The sequence below is a fragment of the Nothobranchius furzeri genome, chromosome 2 (genome assembly GCF_043380555.1).
Source record: "Nothobranchius furzeri strain GRZ-AD chromosome 2, NfurGRZ-RIMD1, whole genome shotgun sequence".
Taxonomy (NCBI): domain Eukaryota; kingdom Metazoa; phylum Chordata; class Actinopteri; order Cyprinodontiformes; family Nothobranchiidae; genus Nothobranchius; species Nothobranchius furzeri.
The window spans coordinates 29,001,011-29,023,571 of record NC_091742.1 but is presented as its reverse complement, the minus strand read 5'-3'; the positions used below and the strand labels follow the sequence as shown (position 1 = coordinate 29,023,571).

The 22,561-nt window shown below is 40.2% G+C and overlaps 1 protein-coding gene across 1 annotated transcript; it reads right to left on the bottom strand.

Moving 5' to 3' along the window:
• Nucleotides 1–1,970: 1,970 nt before the first annotated feature.
• LOC107393469 (adhesion G-protein coupled receptor F1) lies at nt 1,971–22,229 on the bottom strand. Its single transcript, XM_015971839.3, has 14 exons — nt 19,949–22,229; nt 14,550–14,650; nt 14,405–14,463; nt 14,163–14,302; nt 13,883–14,092; nt 8,659–8,868; nt 8,417–8,560; nt 8,156–8,334; nt 5,013–5,177; nt 3,503–4,900; nt 3,371–3,412; nt 2,724–2,783; nt 2,483–2,549; nt 1,971–2,390 (listed from the first exon to the last, which is right to left on the bottom strand). The coding sequence occupies exons 1-14, from the start codon at nt 20,400–20,402 to the stop codon at nt 2,317–2,319; spliced, it is 3,303 nt and encodes a 1,100-aa protein (XP_015827325.3). The 5' UTR covers nt 20,403–22,229; the 3' UTR covers nt 1,971–2,316.
• Between the last annotated feature and the right edge of the window lie 332 nt (nt 22,230–22,561).

Sequence of the window (22,561 nt, the reverse complement as noted above, 5' to 3'; positions counted from 1 at the left end):
AGTTAAATGACAAATCCTTTTCTCCATTCAACAAGCGAAGTAAAGCACAGGGAAAAAAGTTTTCTTACTGATAAAAAGAAGCAGAAACTGCTTGGATGGCATGTTAGACTACCATGACCAGAAAGTCTGGGTTAGCTTAAAACAGCAGGGAATCAAGAGGACAAAGTTCGGAAAGAAAAGCCAACTCACCAGGTTGGACCCAGGTCTCCATCATGCAGAACAAATTCACACATGGATCCACAAAATATTCCTTCAAGATAACCATTTATTTCAGAGAGACTGGACATTCAGGAGAGCAATCTTGAGGGATGAGGTGGGTTCTCGGCTAATATCCGAAAGTTACAGAGTCATGCCAGTCACCTCCGGGTAACTGAGATTGGCCCGGTTTACCCCACCAACCTGTTTCTAATGACGGCCACTAGCTGTGAGATGTTAGCCTGGGTTGGAAGGCCTCCCACAAAAGACCTGGACAGGGTAAGCCAGGCAGAAATTAATGTTATGAACTGTAATGCCCTTATTGAACTATGTATATGTTTCAGAGTATATTTGGGTTCAATTTTTATTTAAAAACCACCCAAACAGAACACCAAAGTGTTTTTTTTATTTATTTATTGAGACTATGAAGAGTGAGTTCCCAATCGTAATATGAAACTGCCTATTACAGTATAATGACTGTTTCAATTTAGAACATTCTGTTAACAAAATACAATGTATTTGGATTAATGATGACCCTTAAAAAATGGATAAAACATTATTATGAAGTAACAACCATAAGGTTTATAGTAGGCCATATAATTTTACACAAGACATCAATCCTGACACTCAGAGCTTGTTTATTTTTCACTTAAAACCCTTGATACAACCCAACACCTGTAATAAAGGTGTAAATGACCACTGTGTATTTTTTCCCCCTGAGCTTCTACAGAGCTATGTTACTCCCCTATGTGTGCTTCATGTGAGTGAACTAATCCAACTGTCTCAAAGCAACTAATTACTAATGTCATGTTCTCAGAGTTGAAACCTGAGGGGAAAATGCAGGAAAAGTTGCGCAACAAAATACAGTGGGATGCAAAAGTTTGTTAATCTTAATGATTTTGCTGTATAAATGATCGGTAGTTAAAAATATCATATAGGACACACACACAGTCATATTTGAGAGGTGAAACAACGTTTATAGGATTTACAGAAAGTGTGCAATAATTCCCTGTCTTAACTTAAGTGCGGTTTTTGTGCAGACAGGTGTATTTTTGTGGTTAATTTTGGCTATGCTACTGCAGTGTATCCTTTTTTGGGGGAGAATGTGTATTTTTGGAGGAAATATAATAATTAAAAAAACTCCCCTATTCTATTTTATGTAACACTGAAATCATTTTGTAGCATTACCTACCTTAGCACATTTGTTGGGGCCATTGACTCCAAATTAGCACATATGTAAAAAATTTTTTTAGTAAGCCTAAATATTAAAATATATAAATATTTTTTAATTTATTTATGATTCTGTCTGGGTTCCCAGGGCAGTTGCACGGTGAGTCCGAATCTGTGGGCAGGATGCTTATGAGTACGGTACAGTAGAGTACAACACCCAGAGAAGTCACACTTACTCACAAGTCAGCATTTAGGCCAGGGGTCGGCAACCCGCGGCTCTGGAGCTGCATGCGGCTGTTTCATCCATCTGATGCGACTCTCTGCATGTAAACTAATTAATGAGTATTTAATAAAAATTGTATTATTTTACTGCATTCCTTTTTTTACCTGTATGCCAATTCTAAATTTAATGATTGTCTGTGTAAACCTGAACAGGTCCAACGGTTGGCAGGTCTCCTGCTTGTACATAATCAAAAGTCTCTATAGGCGCTTTCTGAGCTGAAGAGGATATGAGATTCTGGACTTTGCCTCAGACAGGCTCATGGACGCGTCGCAACGTCGCCACATAGGAGACGGGAACAAGCGCTATTCAGCCAAAGTTTCATAATCAGAGAACATTTTCTAAGTGACAAGTCTCTCAGAGAGACGGGGATTGGGAAACACTTGCTTCAGTGAGAAGAATCTTCCTTTTTTATTTCATTTTTTTTAAAGTAAAGGATAAATGATGATGGTTTATCCCTAGATGTCCATGTGGCAGGGGTGAGGTGAGGTGGTGCTTACTCCTCATTCCTGCCAATCAAGGGGTAAACCATCAACCCTGTTCAACGGTCACATTTCCTGGAGGGGTCACCTGGTAGGACAGTGGGAGGGTTAACCCTGTATTTACAATGAATAATAGCAAAAACATTTCATAATTGTTTTATTTGTCATGTACAGGTTAACAGCATTGCTTTAGATCTTGTTAAATGACTCTGATGCACCACTGCTGTTGCTTGAGTTTGCAACCCGAGAAACATGGTAGATATCTGAAAGACAAATAATAAAATGGTAATATTCATAATGTAATGAAAAGCTGTTGTATGTAAAAATGTGGAATAAAAACAAAATGCAAACGCACGCCTTTTACCACAAAATCGATTAAAAATCTTGAGTCCACTGAAAGAGGAAATTCCAGCAGTAGTACTCTAAAGAAGAAAATATGTGTAGAAGTAAGTTATTGCCTTTTCACCAAATCATATAAAGTAAAAGTTCAAGTAGACTTGGTGACCTGTATTTTGATTTAATAGCAACTACAATAAACCAAGTTATTAAGAAAATGATCAAAGTGTTGGTACATGTAATAGTTTCCTTCTACTTACTTTGGTTGGCTTTGATCCACTATTGAGAGTAGGTACAAGTCTTGAGATCAGGGAACGAATCTACACCCAAGTTCAGTTAAAAAAAACACCACAAGTCAAAATTACTCTCTTTTTACACATTAGGACAACAATATTCTGCAGCCAAATGAGAGATTGAGTTGATAAATACTGACGCCAAAGATGACCTAATGTGCTCATTTGTACTGCAACACTAGATAAATGAGCTGCCAAAGCTGCTTTTATAATTATTTTGAATAAGAAGCATCTGTAATGATTTTTAAGGCAAGAACTGTTTTAAAACAAACCATTAACAAATATAGATGCTTTTGCACTTAGTTAATGTAAAAATAACTGATAAAAGCCATTTATGTTCAAAATCCTCAAACTTTATTTCAACTGATAGCACCTGGAGTAAATAATCTAAATGCATTTCTTAGAAACTATAAAGCCGAGCTATCCATTATCGCAAATAAACTCTTCATTTGAATACGTTCTTTAAGTTTTACCTTTTGTGAGGTACTTTTATGGCCAAAACATGAAACCTAATTATATCTATGAAATAAGCTTACATTTTACGTCAAAAAATTGTAACACCAACTATAAGATTTTTCTCCCCCAAAACAGCAATTCAGTTAAAGCCAGTATACCTTAGAATCGAATAGTGTCCCAAATACTAAAATGAAGAAGCCCTGAGGAATACAAAATATGTATATTAACTGAGCATAAAGACAATGTATCCATATATCAGCATCAAACTGCTGCATTGTTTCTTTAAATACCTGTAATGAGTTGAAGAAAGCAAATGCAATGTGGATTCCATCATTTGTTGGTGACACCATGGTTCCAATTCCCAAAGACCAGGTCAGTCCAAATAAAGGAGTCAGGATAGCCACACATCTTATTATGACCACAAGGGTGTGGTTTTCATCTGCCTGGACTGTCTTTCCCATACGCCTTCTCAACATTTTGAACAAGACTACAATGATGATAAAAATATTGATTACAACTATGGTCAAGGCTGGTATCACCATGGCCAGTAGAGCCTTCGTCTCAGACCAGTTCAGCCAACAAGCTTGATCTTCTTTGATGTATCCACCCTTAGGTGCTGTGACAGCAACTGTAATCACAGCTATGATCAGAGGGCAACCGTATCCCAGAAGGAAGCCGAGGGCCAACATGATCCACTTGGACATGTGGGAGAAGACCATGACTGTTCTGTAAAGGAGCAGGAGGCCTGACACAAGCATCCAGAAAAACAATGCAAGGTAGAAAAAGTGCATAAAAAAGGTTACTGCACTGCATGGTGCTATTGGAACTTTGTACCGATTTGGATTGTCATAAAGGTTATTTGCAACGTATGCACTAACAATAAAACAAATGTCAGCCATCAAGAGACTCAGGGCAGTGTTAACAATGGAAACGTGACGCATAAAGGCAGTACTGTTTTTGGTTAGGGCTCTCCACACAATTCCTTCAATAACGAGACACATGACTAAGCTGGCCAGAGAAATCCCAACTCCAATATAAGTGATTATATCCAAGGCAAGGCTCTTATCTGGAGGAATACTAGTTGACATGAGAATTGAGAATGATGTGAGATGGCTGCAGTTGCAGGTTACTGTGCCATTTATGTCAGACACAAACTCACATCCCTCATTATCCCAAGCACCAAGTTTATCAAAGAGGCTAAAATTCCAGAATACACACTGAGGACTCTGTGACAGGCTTGTGTTGTGCTTTTTGTAGCTCAGACTGACGTTAACATTTGTTTTATCTAATTTGACAAGCAGCACTGCTGCGTTGATGGCATTTCCATTGTCCGTTTCATTGCCGCTAGTATTGAAATAGGTGAAGTTAAACATGGAGTTTCGTGTTGGCATCACATTATAAAGGGTAGAGAAAACCAGTGTGGTGATAAAGACATTGTTAAGGGCTGTATCTTCTAAATTAATGGAAACGGTAGAGTTCAGTTCCTCATTCAAATAGTTGCTGAACATGGTTCTGTTGAGCTGGATATTTTGAGTTGCTATGTCAAATGTCCCATTCAGTTTTTCAGAAATGGTCTCCATCGAACCCAGTAGCTCTGAGCTGGAATTGTTGGTTAGATTTGAATTCAGACTAATCCAAGTCTCTTTTGAACCATCACTAATGATGAAGTCAACAGTTTGTAGAACATTCTGTAGATGAAGATAAGTGTTATTGTCGCAGTGCATTTCTGTCAAACAGCAGTTCATTATATATTTCAGTTATTTAATGAAAGGTTTGGAAAATGAACAGATGTTTACGTACCTCCATAACAACTTTATTGATTTCTGTTGAAACAGTTGCAATGGTAGTTAGCATATTTACAATAGCTGATATTGTTGAAGATGAGTTAGAAATTTGATGTTGTTTTTCCATGACAGCTGTTCTCAGATCTCCTGTAAAGTTCTTTACTTCATCATTTACCAAGTCCTGAAAGAAAACACTAATGCCAATTTACGTCAATCTCACTTTACCCATGTAACACATTAATAAAAAACTTCGAGAGTGATTCAGAGTGGCTCACTTTCAAAAGTCAGAAACATTAATATTCCTGGCCCAAAAAAAATCCTAAAGGGGTTAATTTTGCTGATCGTGAATAATTTTTTATTGATGGAAATGGGAAAAAAACTTGGATTAGAGCAAAAAATAAAAAAGACTAAATTGATTTAGCCTGGCAAGCCAGACTAAATAAATGTATTATTTAGTCTGGCCACGCTCCATTGACAGCTCTCGGTTGTGGGGCGGGTTCTACCGTTGTCTTTCAAATGATCTCCGCATTCCACTGGACAATGAATGTGACATACTCTTGTTTCACTCTGTTGCATCATCCCACCCACCAGGCATATAGAGTGCCCTGATTGGCCCACAAAGCGGATAAAGCTCTGTGATTTGTTCACTAAGCAGATAGAGCACTATGATTGGCCCACCATTATGGACCAATCACAGCTCTTTATGTGTTTGAAACCCCTCTAGAGGGCTGTGATTGGCTAGCCAGAGTCCTGGTAGAAGCTGCTGAGGTTCCAATGGAGCGTGTCTAGACCAAACTTTGCAAAGCAAGAATTTGGTCTAGTTCACTAGGCTAAAATTGATTGCCATTTTTGTCAAACTATATAATAGGCTAAACTAATCTTGACAATGACGCAAATGAAATCAGGAAATGAGAGGATTGGACAAAGAAGCCACTTAACAAATTTAACAGATAAGACTAACTGAAAAGCGAACCATTCAGAGTCCACCTTATTGAGAGGTTAAGCAGAGTTAGCCACTGTCTGAACAACCTCCCAAAATGGCAACAATTCAACGGGTTGTGTTAAAAAGGAGAAAATGCACTGACTGTGACGACCTCAAAAGTATATGCTAACTATTTTAGTTTTATCAATTATTTACAATTTGCATAAAACTTTGATAAAAGATGACATTTTTAAATAGCTGTAGGGAAATATTGTTTATTTTTTCATTCATACATGCCCATATTAAGATATGGAGATTCTGGTCCACCATCCGGCACCTCAGGAGGGGAAAGCAGTGTGCTACCAACACTGTTAACAGTGAGGATGGTGTGATGCTGACCTCTACTTAGGATGTTGCGGATCGGTAGGTGGAATACTTTAAAGACCTCATTAATCCCACAAGCATGTCTTCCAGTGAGGAAGCTGAGCCTGGAGATTTGGGTTGAACTCTTTAATCTCTGGGACCAAGGTCACTGACGTTGTCAAAAAACTCCTCGGTGGCAAGGCCCCGGGGATGGATGAGATCCGCCTGGTGTTCCTTAACACTCTGAACGTTGTAGGGCTGTGTTGACTGATGCAGCTCTGCAGTATTGCATGGAAATCTGGGGCAGTTCCACTGGACTGGCAGACTGGGGTGGTGGTCCCCCTATTTAGAAAGGGGGACCACAGAGTGTGTTCCAACTACAAGGTGATCACACTTGTGAACCTCCCTGGTAAGGTCTATTCTGGGGTTCTGGAGGGGAGGGTCCTTCGTATTGTCGAACCCCGGATTCAGGAGGAGCAATGTGGTTTTGTCCTGGCCATGGAAAACTGGACCAGCTCTTTACCCTCAGGAGGGTCTTGGAGTGTGTGTGGGAGTTTGTCCAACCAAACTACATGTGTTTGTGGATTTGGAGAAGGCCTTCAACTGCGTCCCTCGGGAGGCCCTGTGGGGGTACTCTGGGAGTATGGGGTACCATGATCTCTGATGAAGGCTGTTAGGTCCCTGTATGACTGGTGTCAGAGCTTGGTCCGCAATGCCAGCAGTAAGTCGGGCTTGTTGCCAATGAGAGTTGTATGACGATGAGGCTGTCTTTTCTCACTGTTTCTGTTCATAACTTTTAAGGACAGGATTTCTAGGCACAGCCAAGGGGATCCTTTTTGGTGGCCTGAAGATCGGGTCTCTGCTTTTTGCAGATGACATGGTCTTGTTGGCTTCATCATAATGTGATCTCCGGCTTTCGCTGGAGCAGTTTGCAGCCAAGTGTGAAGCAGCTTTGTTGAGAATCAGCTCCTCTAAATCTGAGACCATGGTCTTGTGTCAGAAAAGGGTAGGAAGCCTTCTCTGGGTCAGGGAAGAGGTCCTGCCCCAAGTGGAGGTGTTTAAGTATCTCTGGGTCTCGTTCACAAGTGAGGGAAAGCTGGAGCGTGAGATCGATATGCGAATTGGTGATGCATCTGCAGTGATGCGGGCATTGTACCGATCTGTTGAGGTGAAAAGAGAGCTGATCCAGAAGGTGAAGCTCTCGATTTACCGGTCAATCTATCTATGTTCCTACCCTCACTTATTGCCACAAGTTTTGGGTAGTGACTGAAAGAACGAGACTGCGGATACAAGCGGCCGAAATGAGCTTTCTCCGCTGGGTGTCTGGGCTCTCCCTTAGAGATAGGGTGAGAAGCTTGTTCATCCGGGAGAGGCTAGGATTAAATCTGCTGCTCCTCCACATTAAGACGAGCCAGTTGATGTGGTTCAGGCATCTGATTAGAATGCCTCCTGGACCCCTCCCTGGTGAGATTTTCCAGGCACGTCCAACCAGAAGGAGGCCTAATGGGAGACCCAGCACATGTTGGAAGGACTATGTCTCTTGCCTGGCCAGGGAACCCCTTGGGGTTCCCCCGGAAGAGCTGGCCCAAGTGGCTGGGGAGAGGAAAGTCGGAGCCTCTTGACTTAGGCTGCTGCCCCCGTGACCCGACTTTGGATAAGTGGAAGAGAATGGATGGATGGACATGCCCATATTTCTACAGTTAATTTTCAGTTTCATCCAAAGCGTGCTTAAACCAATTTAAGGGGCTAAAATGTTTTCTAACAAATACTAAAATGCTTAATTAAAATCAGCAGATTACTGGGAAAAGGTTTTTAAACATATCCCCAACATCTCACATTACCATACAGTGTGGTTTCATTAGATAATTACCTACCTTTGACTGAGTTAACAATTCCTTGATTATTGTTATAATGCAGGTGTCCTCCACAAGTTTCCACACTCCAGGTTCTTGACACTGAACAATTGTGTGCCCCTCTAGACCTTCACCACACATTATGCCAACTTTGTCGCCTATACGACCATCTCCATACTTATTATTTTTACATATAACATCTTAAGTGAGGAACAGTGAATCAATCAAAAGGACAATAAAACAACATTATGTACATATTTATAGTTTTTACTTTCCTCTTACCTTCTACAAAAATGGTCAGCTTTGTTTTTGCTTCATAAATTAAAGAAATGTTTTCAACTTTACATGTGAAGGTTTTTGTTGTTGGGGTATTGCAGTTTTCCATTTTATAATTGTACTTGGTACAATTTTTGCCTCCAACGGAATCTGTGAACATTTTACAATTGAGGTCAAAATTCAGATGTATTTTTAAGCTTCCAATCATGAATACACTGGTTTGTTTTAGAAATTAAATTTATGCTTACCTGAAAGTAATGCGACCGAACTATTATACCATTTGACTGTGAAGGGGGACTGCACACAACACTCGAGTGACTGTATCTGATTTACTTGGCACTTGACAGGTATTTCACTCTTGACTTGTACAACAGGAGCTGCTCTGATGTTTTCCTGTGACAGTGTTTTGTTTTGATGGAAATAAACATATTCTCCCATCAGAATGCATGTATAGAGTCCTACAATTAAGAGAAGCACAGTTTTATTTCACAATGAATTACCTACTCTTCAGCAATAAATCAGCATTTGGCCAAAATGTGGATGTTATTACCAAATGTAATAATCAAATTTTATATGTATATATATATATATATATATATATATATATATATATATATATATATCACAGTTGTGGTCAGAGGTTTACATACACTTGTAAAAAATATAATATAATGGCTCTACTGAGTGTCCCGTTATTTCTAAAACTCTGATTTTTCTCTGATGGAGTGATTGGAACAGATACTTCTTTGTCCCAAAAACATTCATGAAGTTTGGTTCTTTAATGTCTTTATTATGGGTTAACAGAGAAAAGTGATCACATTTGCTGGGTCACAAATATACATACAGCAACATGAACTAGCAATTTTGGTGACTTAGAAACGTGTCAGTGAACTGAGCTTCATAGCATGGCCTCTTAACTTCTTGTGAGTGATTATGAGTGACTACAGCTGGTGACTTCTCTTAGGCCAGGTAAATAGGGCTCATTGGATGCAAACGCCCACAAACGCTACAATGGGAAAGTCAAAGGAGCTCAGCATGGATCTGAAAAAGCAAATTATTGACTTGAACTAGTCAGGAAAGCCACTTGGGGCCATTTCAAAGCAGCTGCAGGTCCCAAGAGCAACAGTGCAAACAATTGTTTGTAAGTATAAGGTGCATGGCACTGTTTCATCACTGCCAAGATCAGGAAGAAAACGCAAGCTATCACCTGCTGCTGAGAGAAAATTGGTCAGGAGGGTAAAGAGGGAACCAAGAATCACCAAAAAGCAGATCTGCCAAGAATTAGAAGCTGCTGGAACACAGGTGTCATTGTCCACAGTCAAACGTGTTTTGCATCTCCATGGACTGAGAGGCTGCCGTGCAAGAAGGAAGCCCTTGCTCCAAAAGCGGAACCTTACGGCTCGACTGAAGTTTGCTGCTGATCACATGGACAAAGATAAGACCTTCTGGAGGAAAGTTCTGTGGTCAGACGAAACGGAAATCGAGTTGGCCACAATGCCCAGCAATATGTTTGGAGGAGAAAAGGTGAGGCCTTTAACCCCAAGAACACCATGCCTACAGTCAAGCATGGTGGTGGGAATATTATGCTGTGGGGCTGTTTTGCTGCCAATGGAACTGGTGCTTTACAGAGAGTAAATGGGATAATGAAGAAGGAGGATTACCTTCACATTCTTCAACATAACCTCAAATCATCAGCACGAAGGTTGGGTCTTGGGCACAGTTGGGTGTTCCAACAGGACAATGACTCCAAACACAAATCAAAAGTGGTAAAGGAATGGCTAAATCAGGCTAGAATAAGGGTTTTAGAATGGCCTTCCCAAAGTCCTGACTTAAACCCCATTGAAAACATGTGGACAGTGCTGAAGAAACAAGTCCATGTCAGAAAGCCATCAAATTTAACTGAACTTCACCAATTCTGTCAAGAGGAGTGGTCAAAGATTCAACCAGAAGCTTGCCAGAAGCTTGTGGATGGCTACCAAAAGCGCCTAATTGAAGTGAAAATGGCTAAGGGACATGTAACCAAATATTAGCACTGCTGTATGTATATTTGTGACCCAGCAAATGTGATCACTTTTCTCTGTTAACCCATAATAAAGACATTAAAGAACCAAACTTCATGAATGTTTTTTGTGACAAAGAAGTATCTGTTCCAATCACTCTATCAGAGAAAAATCAGAGTTTTAGAAATAACGGGACACTCAGTAGAGCCATTATATTATATTTTTTACAAGTGTATGTAAACCTCTGACCACAACTGTAAATATGCCTTGGGGAAGAAAGGTGATTTAATTGACTTTGAACAAGGCATGGTTGTTGGTGCCAGACGGGGTGAGTATTCATTCATCCGAAGCTACCTGACCTGAGCCTGCTACACTCCTGGAGCTGACCAGCTTAGGTCTGCTGTGTCCTGCTGGAGACAATTGGCCTAAGCTTGGACCTACTGTGTTCTTCTGGAGCTAATCAGCTCTGAGTTTGCACTTAGAGCGTGTGCTAGGCTTGATCCTATGGAGGTCAGTATTATTCACTTCTGTTAAGTGTTGAAGGAGGTGAATGATGGTATTATTTATTACTCTTATACGCCTATTGGCTTCTTGGGATTGTGGATCGAGCACTATATCTGGTCACATTATGTTGGATCTTCTGACATTCATCTCAATTTGGAAAACATTGCTCTATGGCTTTTCTGAATGAAGTTAAACTGGATCAAAGTATAAATCTGTTTCCAACTCTGTCTAGAGACCTTCCTAAACTGCAATGTCTTCTTGCTCTGTGTGATTATCTCATTTGACATTCATTAGAGGTTTCTGCCTTGTTCCAACACATCAAAGCACTGAATCAAAATAAAATGTGAAACAAGGAATGCTGATTGTCTTACTCCTACATTTATCTGGAAATGTACAATCAAACCCTGGTCTTAAACTACACTGCACCCGAACTGCTTCTGATTTTAAATCACTGTCTGGTCTTAAATCTGTCCACCTGAATGTGTGTAGCTTACTGTCAACAATGGACAAGGTCAGAATCTGGGTTACATCGACTGGGGCAGATATAATCTTAATTTCAGAAACTTGGCTAACTAAATCTATTATAAATTAAGACATTGACATAGATGGGTATAATGTCTACCGTACTGACAGACCAAATAAAAGGAGGTGGTGTAGCTATTTATGTTAAATCAAGATGTAAGGCTTCTATTGTTTTGTCACAATCAATTTGCAAGCAAATGGAATTTTTGGCCTTGAATGTAGAAATGTGAGAATCCCTGGTTTTCACCAGAATTAGTAGAGATTATACATGAGCGAAACAGAGCTTGGGACAAGACAGGAAGAACAGACTTGTCTGCTTTTAAATAGCTGAGAAATAAATGCACTTCCCTTATTAAAAAGGCCAAATCAGAATATGTGTCTGTCACCATTGAGACCTTAATGATCCTCAAAGATTCTGGAAAAAGTGATTAAGTCTTTTTCAGTATATACGTTTTTTCACGCTCTACCTACATTTGTTAGTTTCAGTTTATGATAGAACTTGAGACTTGAAATGTAGATCGGTTCCTTCTTTGATCCTGTAGGAACCCTCTTGATAAATTCTGGCACAGTACCCCCAAAGCTTTCTGGAGATCATTTTAACTTTGTACCTTTTTACATTTCATGAAGTGCATTAAGCTTTAAAAACGTTAGATCACAGAAAGCCTGCCAGGACCACATTTAATGGAGCCATTTTTAAAAGACGGCAGCAGGTTTTGTGGCAGAGCCACTTACAACTCTTGTTAATCTTTCGATCAACACCAATGAAGTTCCATTAGTGTGGAAATCAACAAAAGTTTTACCAGTCTTAAAAAGAAGTGATCCAGCAGTTCAGAATAATTACAGGCCAATATCAAATTCATGTGTGTTATCCAAGGTCATTGGTATGTTTTCATACACAATTTATTGCTTGGATTATTGCCTTCATATTTTTGCACTTTAATCACATGGAGATGTATTGACTTCTATTCTTCCAATGATCAACTGTTGCCCTATGTCCCATTTGCTTGTACAGAGCCTGGAAAGAAAGCATTTGCCTATTCAGCTCTGTCTGATTGGATCCTGCTGCAGAAAACTGAAAACTGACAGAACTAGTTTTCTTAAATGAATCCAAAAGCAAGCTGAAAGCATCAGAGACCACATCAGTAATGTGCAATGATTTTTAACGATCCATCATATTTTCACTACTTTTATGTTGTAACTGTGTCAAATGTTGCTGCCTCTTGGCCAGGACACCCTTGTAAAAGAGATTTTTAATCTCAATGGGACTTTTTTATCGCCATGTGAGGATAAAGAAAACTTAAATCACAGCATTTTCTCTGACCGCTCGATTCCAAGAAGGCAGCCTCCTGTCTGCATGTCAGAGAAGAAATTAAATAGAGAAAGAGCTGGATATGGTGGAAATGCTTCTACTTGTTTTTTTTGTTTGTTTTTTTTTGATAAGGTGTCGCCACCATGGACGTAATTTTTATTTTGTTTTCAAAAGTCAATTTTTGTCCCCTGCACTTTTTACTGTTCAGAAACAATATTACACTGTTACGGACGGTACCCTTTTCGGCCACCAGATGGCCTCAGCAGCACCTTCATCACCCGGCTCCTTTCCCATGTAACCCAGCTGTTTGTAATTCTAATCACTCCAGCAGCTGTTAAAAGGATCACACCCGGGATGAGAAAGGGGGAGCAGGCTACAGGGAAGTGTTTTCACTCCTCTCTTCTCCTCGCGTGCTCCGCATAGTGTTTAGCTTGTTTAGTAAACTTGGCAATTGTTAGGAACACTCGGTATTTGATAACAGGACATTTGGATTTATAAGTGAGTCTCTGTTAACAGGACAGCTCCATTTAAGCTTTAGGATTTTTTGTAGATTACTTATTGGCATTTTCAGTTAAACTTTAGTAAATTGTTCTTTTGTTTATCCTTATGTAAATAGCCTTAATATTGTATATACACTTTGACCCTTTTAGGGTTTCCTTTATTAAAACCCTTGTTTAATCAATTTCCCTCCGGGATTAAGTATTTTTGAATTGAAGTTTATAGCGACACACAACTTTGTTATTACTCTCAGCATTACACTATTTCATTACTCCCTCTACCACATCACTCCTAGCGAGCTTGGGGACGTAATATATGCTAAAGAAGTATGAATAAAAATGACTAACAAGTTGAAAACAAAGTAGAATTGAAAGTATTAGGTTTTTTTATAAACATTTCCGTAACATGTTACGTTTGTATTAATATCACTCATTCTAGTCAAAATAACATATCTAATGTATCCACAGTTAAACTGTGATCAGTAGAATTGTGAACAGTGAAATATAAAGTTAAAAAAGAGTGCTTCATGTGTTGCATTGTTGGATAAAGACTAGAAATATCTAAATAAATAAAACAATTCACATTTTGTTGGAATTGCTTGAATAAAAATTTCTCCAAATAAAGTTGGTTTTGTCTTACCAGCATCAGAAAGAATGACATTGCTGACCGTCAGAGTGGACTGATTTCCATCAGATGAACTTTTAAACCTAATTGAGTTTATCGGCAAATCTTTAAATTTCCAGACATTTTGGGAAATTGTTCCAATATTAAAATCAGGGGGGCCACATGTCAGCATCATCGTTTGACCCGTATAGGTGATGGCAGCAGATGAAACCAAGTTAGTAGGGCCTATGGAGAAACTAAAATAAATCAATTCAATAATTTATTTTACACATGCACCCATCCTCACCCTACTTACTATAGTACTGTGCAACAGCTGATTCAATGACTGGGGCAATTTCCCTCAAGGCTCCTGTTAGATTTTTATTTGCCTCAGTCATTTTAGTCCCATCAATTTGAGATGTCTTGACAGTAAAGTCTATGATCACGCTTCCTTTTCTGTGAAAAATACATAAACCTTCAAATTGTGTTGAGAAATACATTAGGATTTCTTACTCATCTGTTATAACATTATATTTGATAATGGAAAAAGTTCCTTACCTGAATCTTGTCACAAAAACACTAATGAATCCTTTTATGCCACCATACTGCTTCTGTAACTGTGAGAGAAACATGATTCATAACATCAGTAAGAAAACACAAGTGTCATAAATGTGAACATTGGTTCAGGTAACAGTGCACTTACTATTGGAATAATGCGTGATTCAAGGTCTTTGTATGCAATGCTGTCTTTATTGTTATAGTCTGGTTTGTATTCCATGTCTAGTGTGACTGATAATGCCACTTCTGTTTGGATATAAAAAAAAGTTAATGGCCATTGAAATTAAACTTACATTCACAAACATGCAAAGAAAGAAAGAAAGCGATCTGTTATATAGCACCTCTTATGATAAAAATCACAAGGTGTTTCATAAAAACAAACAAATTAAAATATAAAAGAGAATTTCAATAAATGATGATTAAAAATTGCTTTAAAATGAGAAAATAATAAGAATTGTGATTACAAAATGTAAGGAAAATGAGAGAGGAAATGAACAAAAAAGAGGGAAATCAGTGAAACCCGTGAAAGGCGGAATAAGAGCAGAAAAAGGAAAGGACGATGACAAAGGTCAGGCAAAGGCCAGCTTGAACAGGTGAGTTTTCAGCGGCTTTTTGAAGGAGACAACTGAGTCCACTGCTCTCAGGCTCGGGGGGTGGGGTGGGGTGGGGGGTGGGGGGGTTCCAGGGGTGGGGGGTGGGGGGGTTCCAGAGTATGGGGGCCACAGCAGCAAATGATCTGTCACCTTTGGTCTTTAGACTGGAGTGCTGCACAACCAGTAGGCTTTGATCACTGGACCTCAGGGCCCTGCTGGGGATGTAGGGACTGAGAAGATCACCATTGTACGCTGAACAAAAATATAAATGCAACATTTGTTTTTGCTTCCATTTTTCATGAGCTGAACTCAAACGTGAAACTTTTTCCACATGCACAAAACACCAGTGACTCTCAAATATTGTTCTGAAATCTGTCTACGTGTGTGGCATATCAAGGGGCTGATTAGACAGCATACATAGTGTACAGGTGTGCCTTAGACGGCCCACAATAAAAGGCCACCCTGAAGTGTGCGGTTTGATCAACCAGCCCAATGCCACAGATGGCAACCTTTGAGGGAGCGTGCAACTGGAATGCTGACTGCAGGAATGTCTACCAGAGCTGTTGCTCGCAAAATGAATGTCCATTTCTCTATCATAAGTCATCTCCAAAGGCGTTTTAGGAAATTTGGCAGTATATCCAACCGGCCTCAAAACTGCAGACCACATGTGAGCAAACCAGCCCAGGACCTTCACATCCAGCATGTTCACACGTCCAGGATCGCCTGAGACCATGACCATGATACATGACCATGACAATGTGTTACAGTTTCTGCCAATATTAAGTAACTTCGCACAGCTATTGAAGAGGAATGGACCAACATTCCACAGACCACAATTAACCACTTGATCAACTCTATGCAACAAAGATGTTTCATTTCATTTCATTTATTTATAAAACCCCTTCTGCGACCAATGCAGACGTCCAAGGTGCTGAACACAACACAATAAAAACATAAAACCATCAGAATAAAATATGACAATGGTAAAACCAACATAAAATTCATTAAAAGAGGAGAGTAAAAGCAAAAAATAAAATCCTGAAAAAGATTAAGAGGCCGGGGCATCGAAACTGGGTAAAATTTGCTAATCCTGGAATGCCTCGACAGAAAAATGGGTCTTAAGGCGAGTCTTAAAAACCCCCAATGAGGGTGACTGACGCACCACCAAAGGCAACTGATTCCAAAGTGCAGGTGCCAACACCGAGAACGCACGGTCCCCCGTGACCTGCACTTAGTGCATGGAACGATCAACAGCTCCCTGCCCTGTGTTGCCCTGTCTGAGGCAAATAGTGGCCACACCAGATGCTGACTGGTTTTCTGCCCCACTACCCCCCTTAAAGCAAAATTGCACGTCAGGGTGGCCTTTTATTGCGGGCAGTCTAAGGCACATCTGTGCATTATTCATACTGTCTAATCAGCCCCTTAATATGCCACACCTGTGAGGTGGGATTGATTATCTTGATAAAGGAAAAGTGCTAACTAACACACATGTAGACAGATTTCAGAACAATATTTGAGAGTTGTGGGTCTTTGGGGCGATGGGGGCACAGGAGTTAAGTGCTAGCCCCATAATTGGAAGGTTGCAGGTTCGAGCCCCGCTCAGTCTGTCACTGTCGTTGTGTCCTTGGGCAAGACACTTAACCCAAGTTGCCTGCTGGTGGTGGTCGAAAGGACCGGTGGCGCCAGTGCTCGGCAGCCTCGCCTCTGTCAGTGCGCCCCAGGGCAGCTGTGGCCACATTGTAGCTCATCCCCACCAGTATGTGAATGTGTGTGTGAATGGGTGATTGACTGATTGTGTTGTAAAGCGCCTTGAGGGGTTCCGGGACTCTACAATGTGTTATGTCAAAGACAGGCCATTTACCATTTACCATTTTGTGCACATAGACAATTTTTCAAATGTTTGAGTTCATCTCATGAAGAATGGGAGCAAAAACATAAGTGTTGTGTTTATATTTTTGTTCAGTGCATGATGATGCTTGTCCATGTGAGGCCCTAAAATCCAGAACCAGGATCTTGAAATTAACCCTGAAGTTGACTGGCAGTCAGTGAATCTGGAGGAGAAGCGGGGTGATGTGGGTGCTATTGGAGAACTTGGTCAGAAGTTGAGCACAGGCATTCTGAACCACCTGTAGATGGTTCAGGGAGGTTCTGCTCAGACAAGTGAAAAGCAAGCTGCAGTAGTGAGGAGATGAAGGTATGGAGAACAATCTCAACATGAGAGCAGGGCAGAATGGGACTCAGCCTTGCAATGTTCCTGAGATGGATGAAGGAAGAGCGAACAAGAGAACTGGCATGAGAATCCAGGGTGAGAACTGGGTCAAAGGTCACACCAAGTTTCCTGACAGAGGGTTTGGCGTGAGAAGCAAGCTGACCAAGAGAGTCTCTGACTTTGGGAACCAACTTGTCTGGGGCCCAGATGAGGATCTCAGTCTTATCTTCATTCAGTTGCAAAAGGTTCTCAGCCATCCAGATTTTAATAGAGTCTAAGCAGGTGTGTAACAGCTGCAGCTTAGGTATCTCATAGGGCTTAAAGGAGATGTACAGTTGGATGTCAGCTGCATAAAGTTGATTGGACATTCATTTAAAGGAGCTCAGGATGTGCTGAAGAGGAAGCAGATAGAGGAGGAAGAGCAGAGGCCCCAGCACAGAACCTTGTGGGACACCATGGGTAAGAGAGGTGGTGGAGGACCTAAACTTGGAGACGGCCACAGAAAAGGAGCGCTCAAAGATGAGAGGAGAACCACTCCAGAGCAGATCCTGAAAGGCCTACCCAGTCTCTCAGCCTCTCCAGTAGCAGGTGATGGTCAACAGTGTCAAAGGCTGCAGTCAGGTCCAGCAGGACCAGAACAGAACAGTCCCCTGCATCACTGTGGGTCAGAAGGTCATTAGAGACCCTAAGAAGAGCTGTTTCAGTTGAATGAGCTCTACAAAAACCTGACTGGAAGCTATTGTAGATGTTATGTTCATCAAGAGCAGCTGTGAGTTTAGCCACAACCTTTTCCAAGATCTTGGAGATGAACGGAAGTTTAGAGATGGGTCTGAAGCGGCTATGGAGAGAGGGGTCGAGACTCGGTTTTTTAAGAAGCGGGTGGATTACAGCGTTCTTAAAGTAAGCAGGGACCTGACCAGAGACCAGAGAAGCATTAATTATAGAGAGCACGCTGGGACCGATGGACTGAAAAGCATTTTTAAACAAAGATGAGGGTAAGATGTCGAGGGGGCATGCAGAGGTCTTCATAGAGTTAACTAGTTTGGTTAGCTCAGGCTAAGAGTAGCAAATACATCTAGGATGAAGGGCCTGGTTGGAGTCGGGAGAGGCAGCAATAAGGCTGAAGGAGAGATGCTAGATCTGACCTTGTTGACTTTGTCCACAAAGAAAGACAGAAAGTTCTCACAGTCTGCAACAGAGTGGATGGAGGCTGTAGGAGAGGCAGGAGAAGCAATGCTGCTGATGGTGTTAAACAGCACCTTGGGATTTCCTTTGCTCTGGGACACCAGGTTGGGAAAAATAGGCAACTCTCATGTCTTTGACTGCAGAGTTAAAGGATGTCAGAAGATACTTTAGGTGCAGCAGATGGATGTAGAGATAGGTTTTCTTCCACAAGCGTTCAATTTTTCCTGCATTGGTGCTTCAGGCTGCGAATGCTGCCATTAAACTAGAGAGTAGAGTTCACTGCAGGAACTGATCTGGTTCTGACAGGACAGATGTTGTCCAGAATGTAGAGGCAGTGCTCGTCAAACTGAGAAGTTACATAATTTGGGTCATTATCAGAAGAACAGGGTGGATCAAAAGCAGCAGAAAACTTGGACAAGTTAAAGAAAATGAAATGGTGATCTGAAATATAAACGTCTTCAGGACAAACACTGTCACCATTTAGACCCAGGGTAAAAACAAGGTCAAGAGTGTGCCCTCGGGTGTATCTGGGGCCAGAAACATCCTGGGTAAAACTGAAGGAGTCCATGAGGCTGTAAAAGAGTCACAGCAAAGTGGTCTGAGGCATCATCAATGTGAATGTTAAAATCACCAACAATAACCAGTCTGGACAGCTTCACAGTGGAGAATAGAAAGTCACTAAACTCTCTAAAGAAGGCATCAAAACTATGAACACATGTGGAGTTATGTACTTGCTGTCAGACTCTACAACAAAGCTGTTGGATGAAGTGTACTCTGTATTTCTAGCTGTATCTAGTGTGGTTATTATTTATTATTTTTAACCCATTCTTAAGGTATAAACTGTCTATTGTATTGAGTTTATTTTATCTCATTGCGGTCGGTCTTATTGTATTTTAGTGTTTTTCTCCCTCTGCTGCATAACTTTTACTTTTACTTTGCTTGGCTGTAAACAAAACAAATTTCCCACTTGTGGGACTAATAAAGGTCATCTTATCATCTTATCTTATCTTAAAAAAGGTGAAATAACTGAAAACATTTTTTATACAATATTTTCTTCAAAAAAGCAAGTGTGCAAAGTAATTGGAGCAAAGGGTGGCCTTTTTGAACATGTTTTCATTTATTTCACCTTTTTGGTTACACAACTCCACATGAGTTCATTCATAGTTTTGATGCCTTCTGTGAGAATTTCCCAATGTAACTAGTCATTAAAATAAAGAAAACACATTGTATAAGAAGTTTTGTCCATACTTTTAGTCAGCGAGCGAGAGAGAGTGAGAGAGTGAGAACATTAACATAATAGGTGATGAGCAAAAGTGTTTTAAAGGAAAACATGCTTACTGTATCATTTCAGTCAATAATGGAAGGTAAATGAAAAGGAATTACACTATAACAAGTTGTTGAACTTCTGATTCTAAATTTTTGTATTGCTAGCATGGTATTAAGTGTTTTGGGCTCAACAAATATTTCTTCTAAAGACTGAAAAAAGGAGATCACACACTGGGTTCTAAGCATTGGTTCTACTGTAAGTAAATGCAAAAATGTTTTTTTTAACAATACCTTTGATTGGTATAGCTGTAGTTGAAGATGTAGTGCTTGTGCTAGTTGTAGTGGTGGTGACTGTTGTTACTGCTTTTGCTGTAGAGAAGACTGTGAAAGCTGCAGCTGTTTCTTTGGTTGTAGAAAACATAGTAGAAGCAGTTGAAATCTTGGTTGTGGTTGGAATAGTTGGAGAAATTGTAAAGTTGGTTGTGGTGGGAACATTAGTGGCAGTTTTAATGTTGGCTGTAGTGGGGATAGTATAAGTAATTGTAATGTTAGTAGTGGTCGTAAAATTTGGAGCTGTTGTAATGTTAGTTATGGTGGGAATAGTAATAATAGTTGGGGCTGTTTTTATATTGGTTGTGCTGGGAACAGTTAGAGCGGCAGTAATGTTAGTTGTGGGGATAGTTGGAGCAATTGTAATGTTGGTTGTGGTGGGAAAATTTGGAACAGTTGTACTTTTGCTTGTCATGGGGAAAATTGGAGCAGTTGAAATTGGGATAGTAGGAGCAGTTGTGATGCCGGTTGGGGTGAGGATATTTGGAGCAGTTTTGATGGGAACAATTGTACTGTTGGCTGTGGTGGGAAAATTTGTAGCTGTTGTAATGTTAGTTGTGGTGGTAATAGTTTGACCAGTTTTGATGTTGATAGTGGTGGGATTAGTTGAAGCAGTTGAAAAGTTAGTTTTGGTGGGAATAGTTGGAGCAGTTGTAATGTTGGTTATGTTGGGAACTATTTGAGCAATTGTACTGTTGGTTGTGGTGGGAAAATTTGTAGCTGTTGTAATGTTAGTTGTGGTGGTAATAGTTTGATCAATTTTGATAGTGGTAGTGGTAGGATTAGTTGAAACAGCTGAAAAGTTAGTTGTGGCGGTAAAATTTGGGGTTGTTGTAATGTTGGTTATAGTGAGAATAGCTGGAGCAGTAGTAATGTTGGTTGTGGTGGGAAATTTTGGAGCTGTTGTAATGTGACTTGTGGTGGGAATAGTTGGAGCAGTTTTAATGTTTATTGTGGTGGGCAAAGTTTGATCAGTTTTGATGTTGGTAGTGGTGGGATTAGTTGAAGCAGTTGAAAAGTTAGTTGGGGCGGTAATATTTGGGGTTGTTGTAATGTTGGTTGTGGTGGGAATAGATGGAGCAGCTGTAATGTTGGTTGGGGTGGGAACAATTGGTGCAATTGTAATGTTGGTTGTGGTGTGAAAACTTGGAGCTGTTGTAATGTTACTTGGTGAGGGAGTAGTTGGAGCCGTTGTAATATTAGTTGTGGTGGGGATAGTTGGAGCAGTTGTAATGTTGGTTGTGTTGGGAACTATTTGAGCAATTGCACTGTTGGTTGTGGTGGGAAATTTTGTACCTGTTGTAATGTTAGTTGTGGTAATAGTTAGATCAATTTTGATAGTGGTAGTGGTAGGATTAGTTGAAGCAGCTGAAAAGTTAGTTGTGGCTGTAATATTTGGGGTTGTTGTAATGTTGGTTGTGGTGGGAACAATTGGCGCAAATGTAATGTTGGTTGTGGTGGGAAAAGTTTCATCAGTTTTGATGTTGGTAGTGGTGGGAAAATTTGGAATTGTTGTAATGTTACTTATGGTGGGAATAGTTGGAGCAGTTATAATGTTGATTGTGGTGGGAAAAGTTGGAGCAGTTGTGATGTTGGTTGGGGTGGGAACAATTGGAGTAATTGTAATGTTACTTGTGGTGGGAATAGTTGGAGCAGCTGTAATGTTGGTTGTGGTGGTGATAGTTTGATCAGTTTCGAAGGTGGTAATGGTGGGATTAGTTGAATCAGTTGAAAAGTTGGTTGTGGAGGTAATAGTTGGAACTGTTGTACTGTTAGTTGTGGTGGGATCAGTTGGAGCTGTTGTAATGTTAGTTGCAGTGGGAATAGTGGGAGCACTTTTGATATTTGTTGTTGTGGGGATAGTAAGAGCAGTTGGACTATTGTTTGTACTGGGAAAATTTGAAGGTGTTGTAATGTTGGTTATGGTGGCAATTGGTTGAGCAGTTTTAATGTTGGTTGTAGTGTGGATATTAGTAGTTGTAATGTTGTTTGTGATGGTGATAGCGATTGTATCTTTAGTTATCGTGGGGATGGAGGTAGCAGTTGTAATGTTGCTTGTGGTGGTGATTGTGGAAGTAGCTGTATTGTTGGTTGTGTTGGTGATGGGGGGATCAGTTGTAATGTTGGTTGTAATGAGGATAGGGGCATCCAAAGTACTTTGGGTGTTAGAAGTTGTAAGGGTAATTGTTAAAGGGGGAAATGTAGTTGAATCCACAGTTGTACCTGAAAAGACAACAAGACATATTTGTGATGTTTAGTTGATTACACAATTTAGTTTATCTGTAAAGACCCAGCCTTTTTTTTCCTTGCTCTATTTCATTTTGGTTCAGTCCTTTAAGTCTGCCTTTGGATGAGCCGTCTTCAGCCAAATTAACCAAGACAAGACAGCTTTATTTATATGGCACATTTTCTACACAAAGGCAATTCAATGTGCTTTACAGCAGTAAGAACATACGAGACAAACAAACACAAAAATAAACAATGGAATTACATACAAAACACTGAACACTAAAACTAGAAAATTAACATAATATCAATAAAACATTGAGAAGAGAAATAAATTTGGTCAGCCAT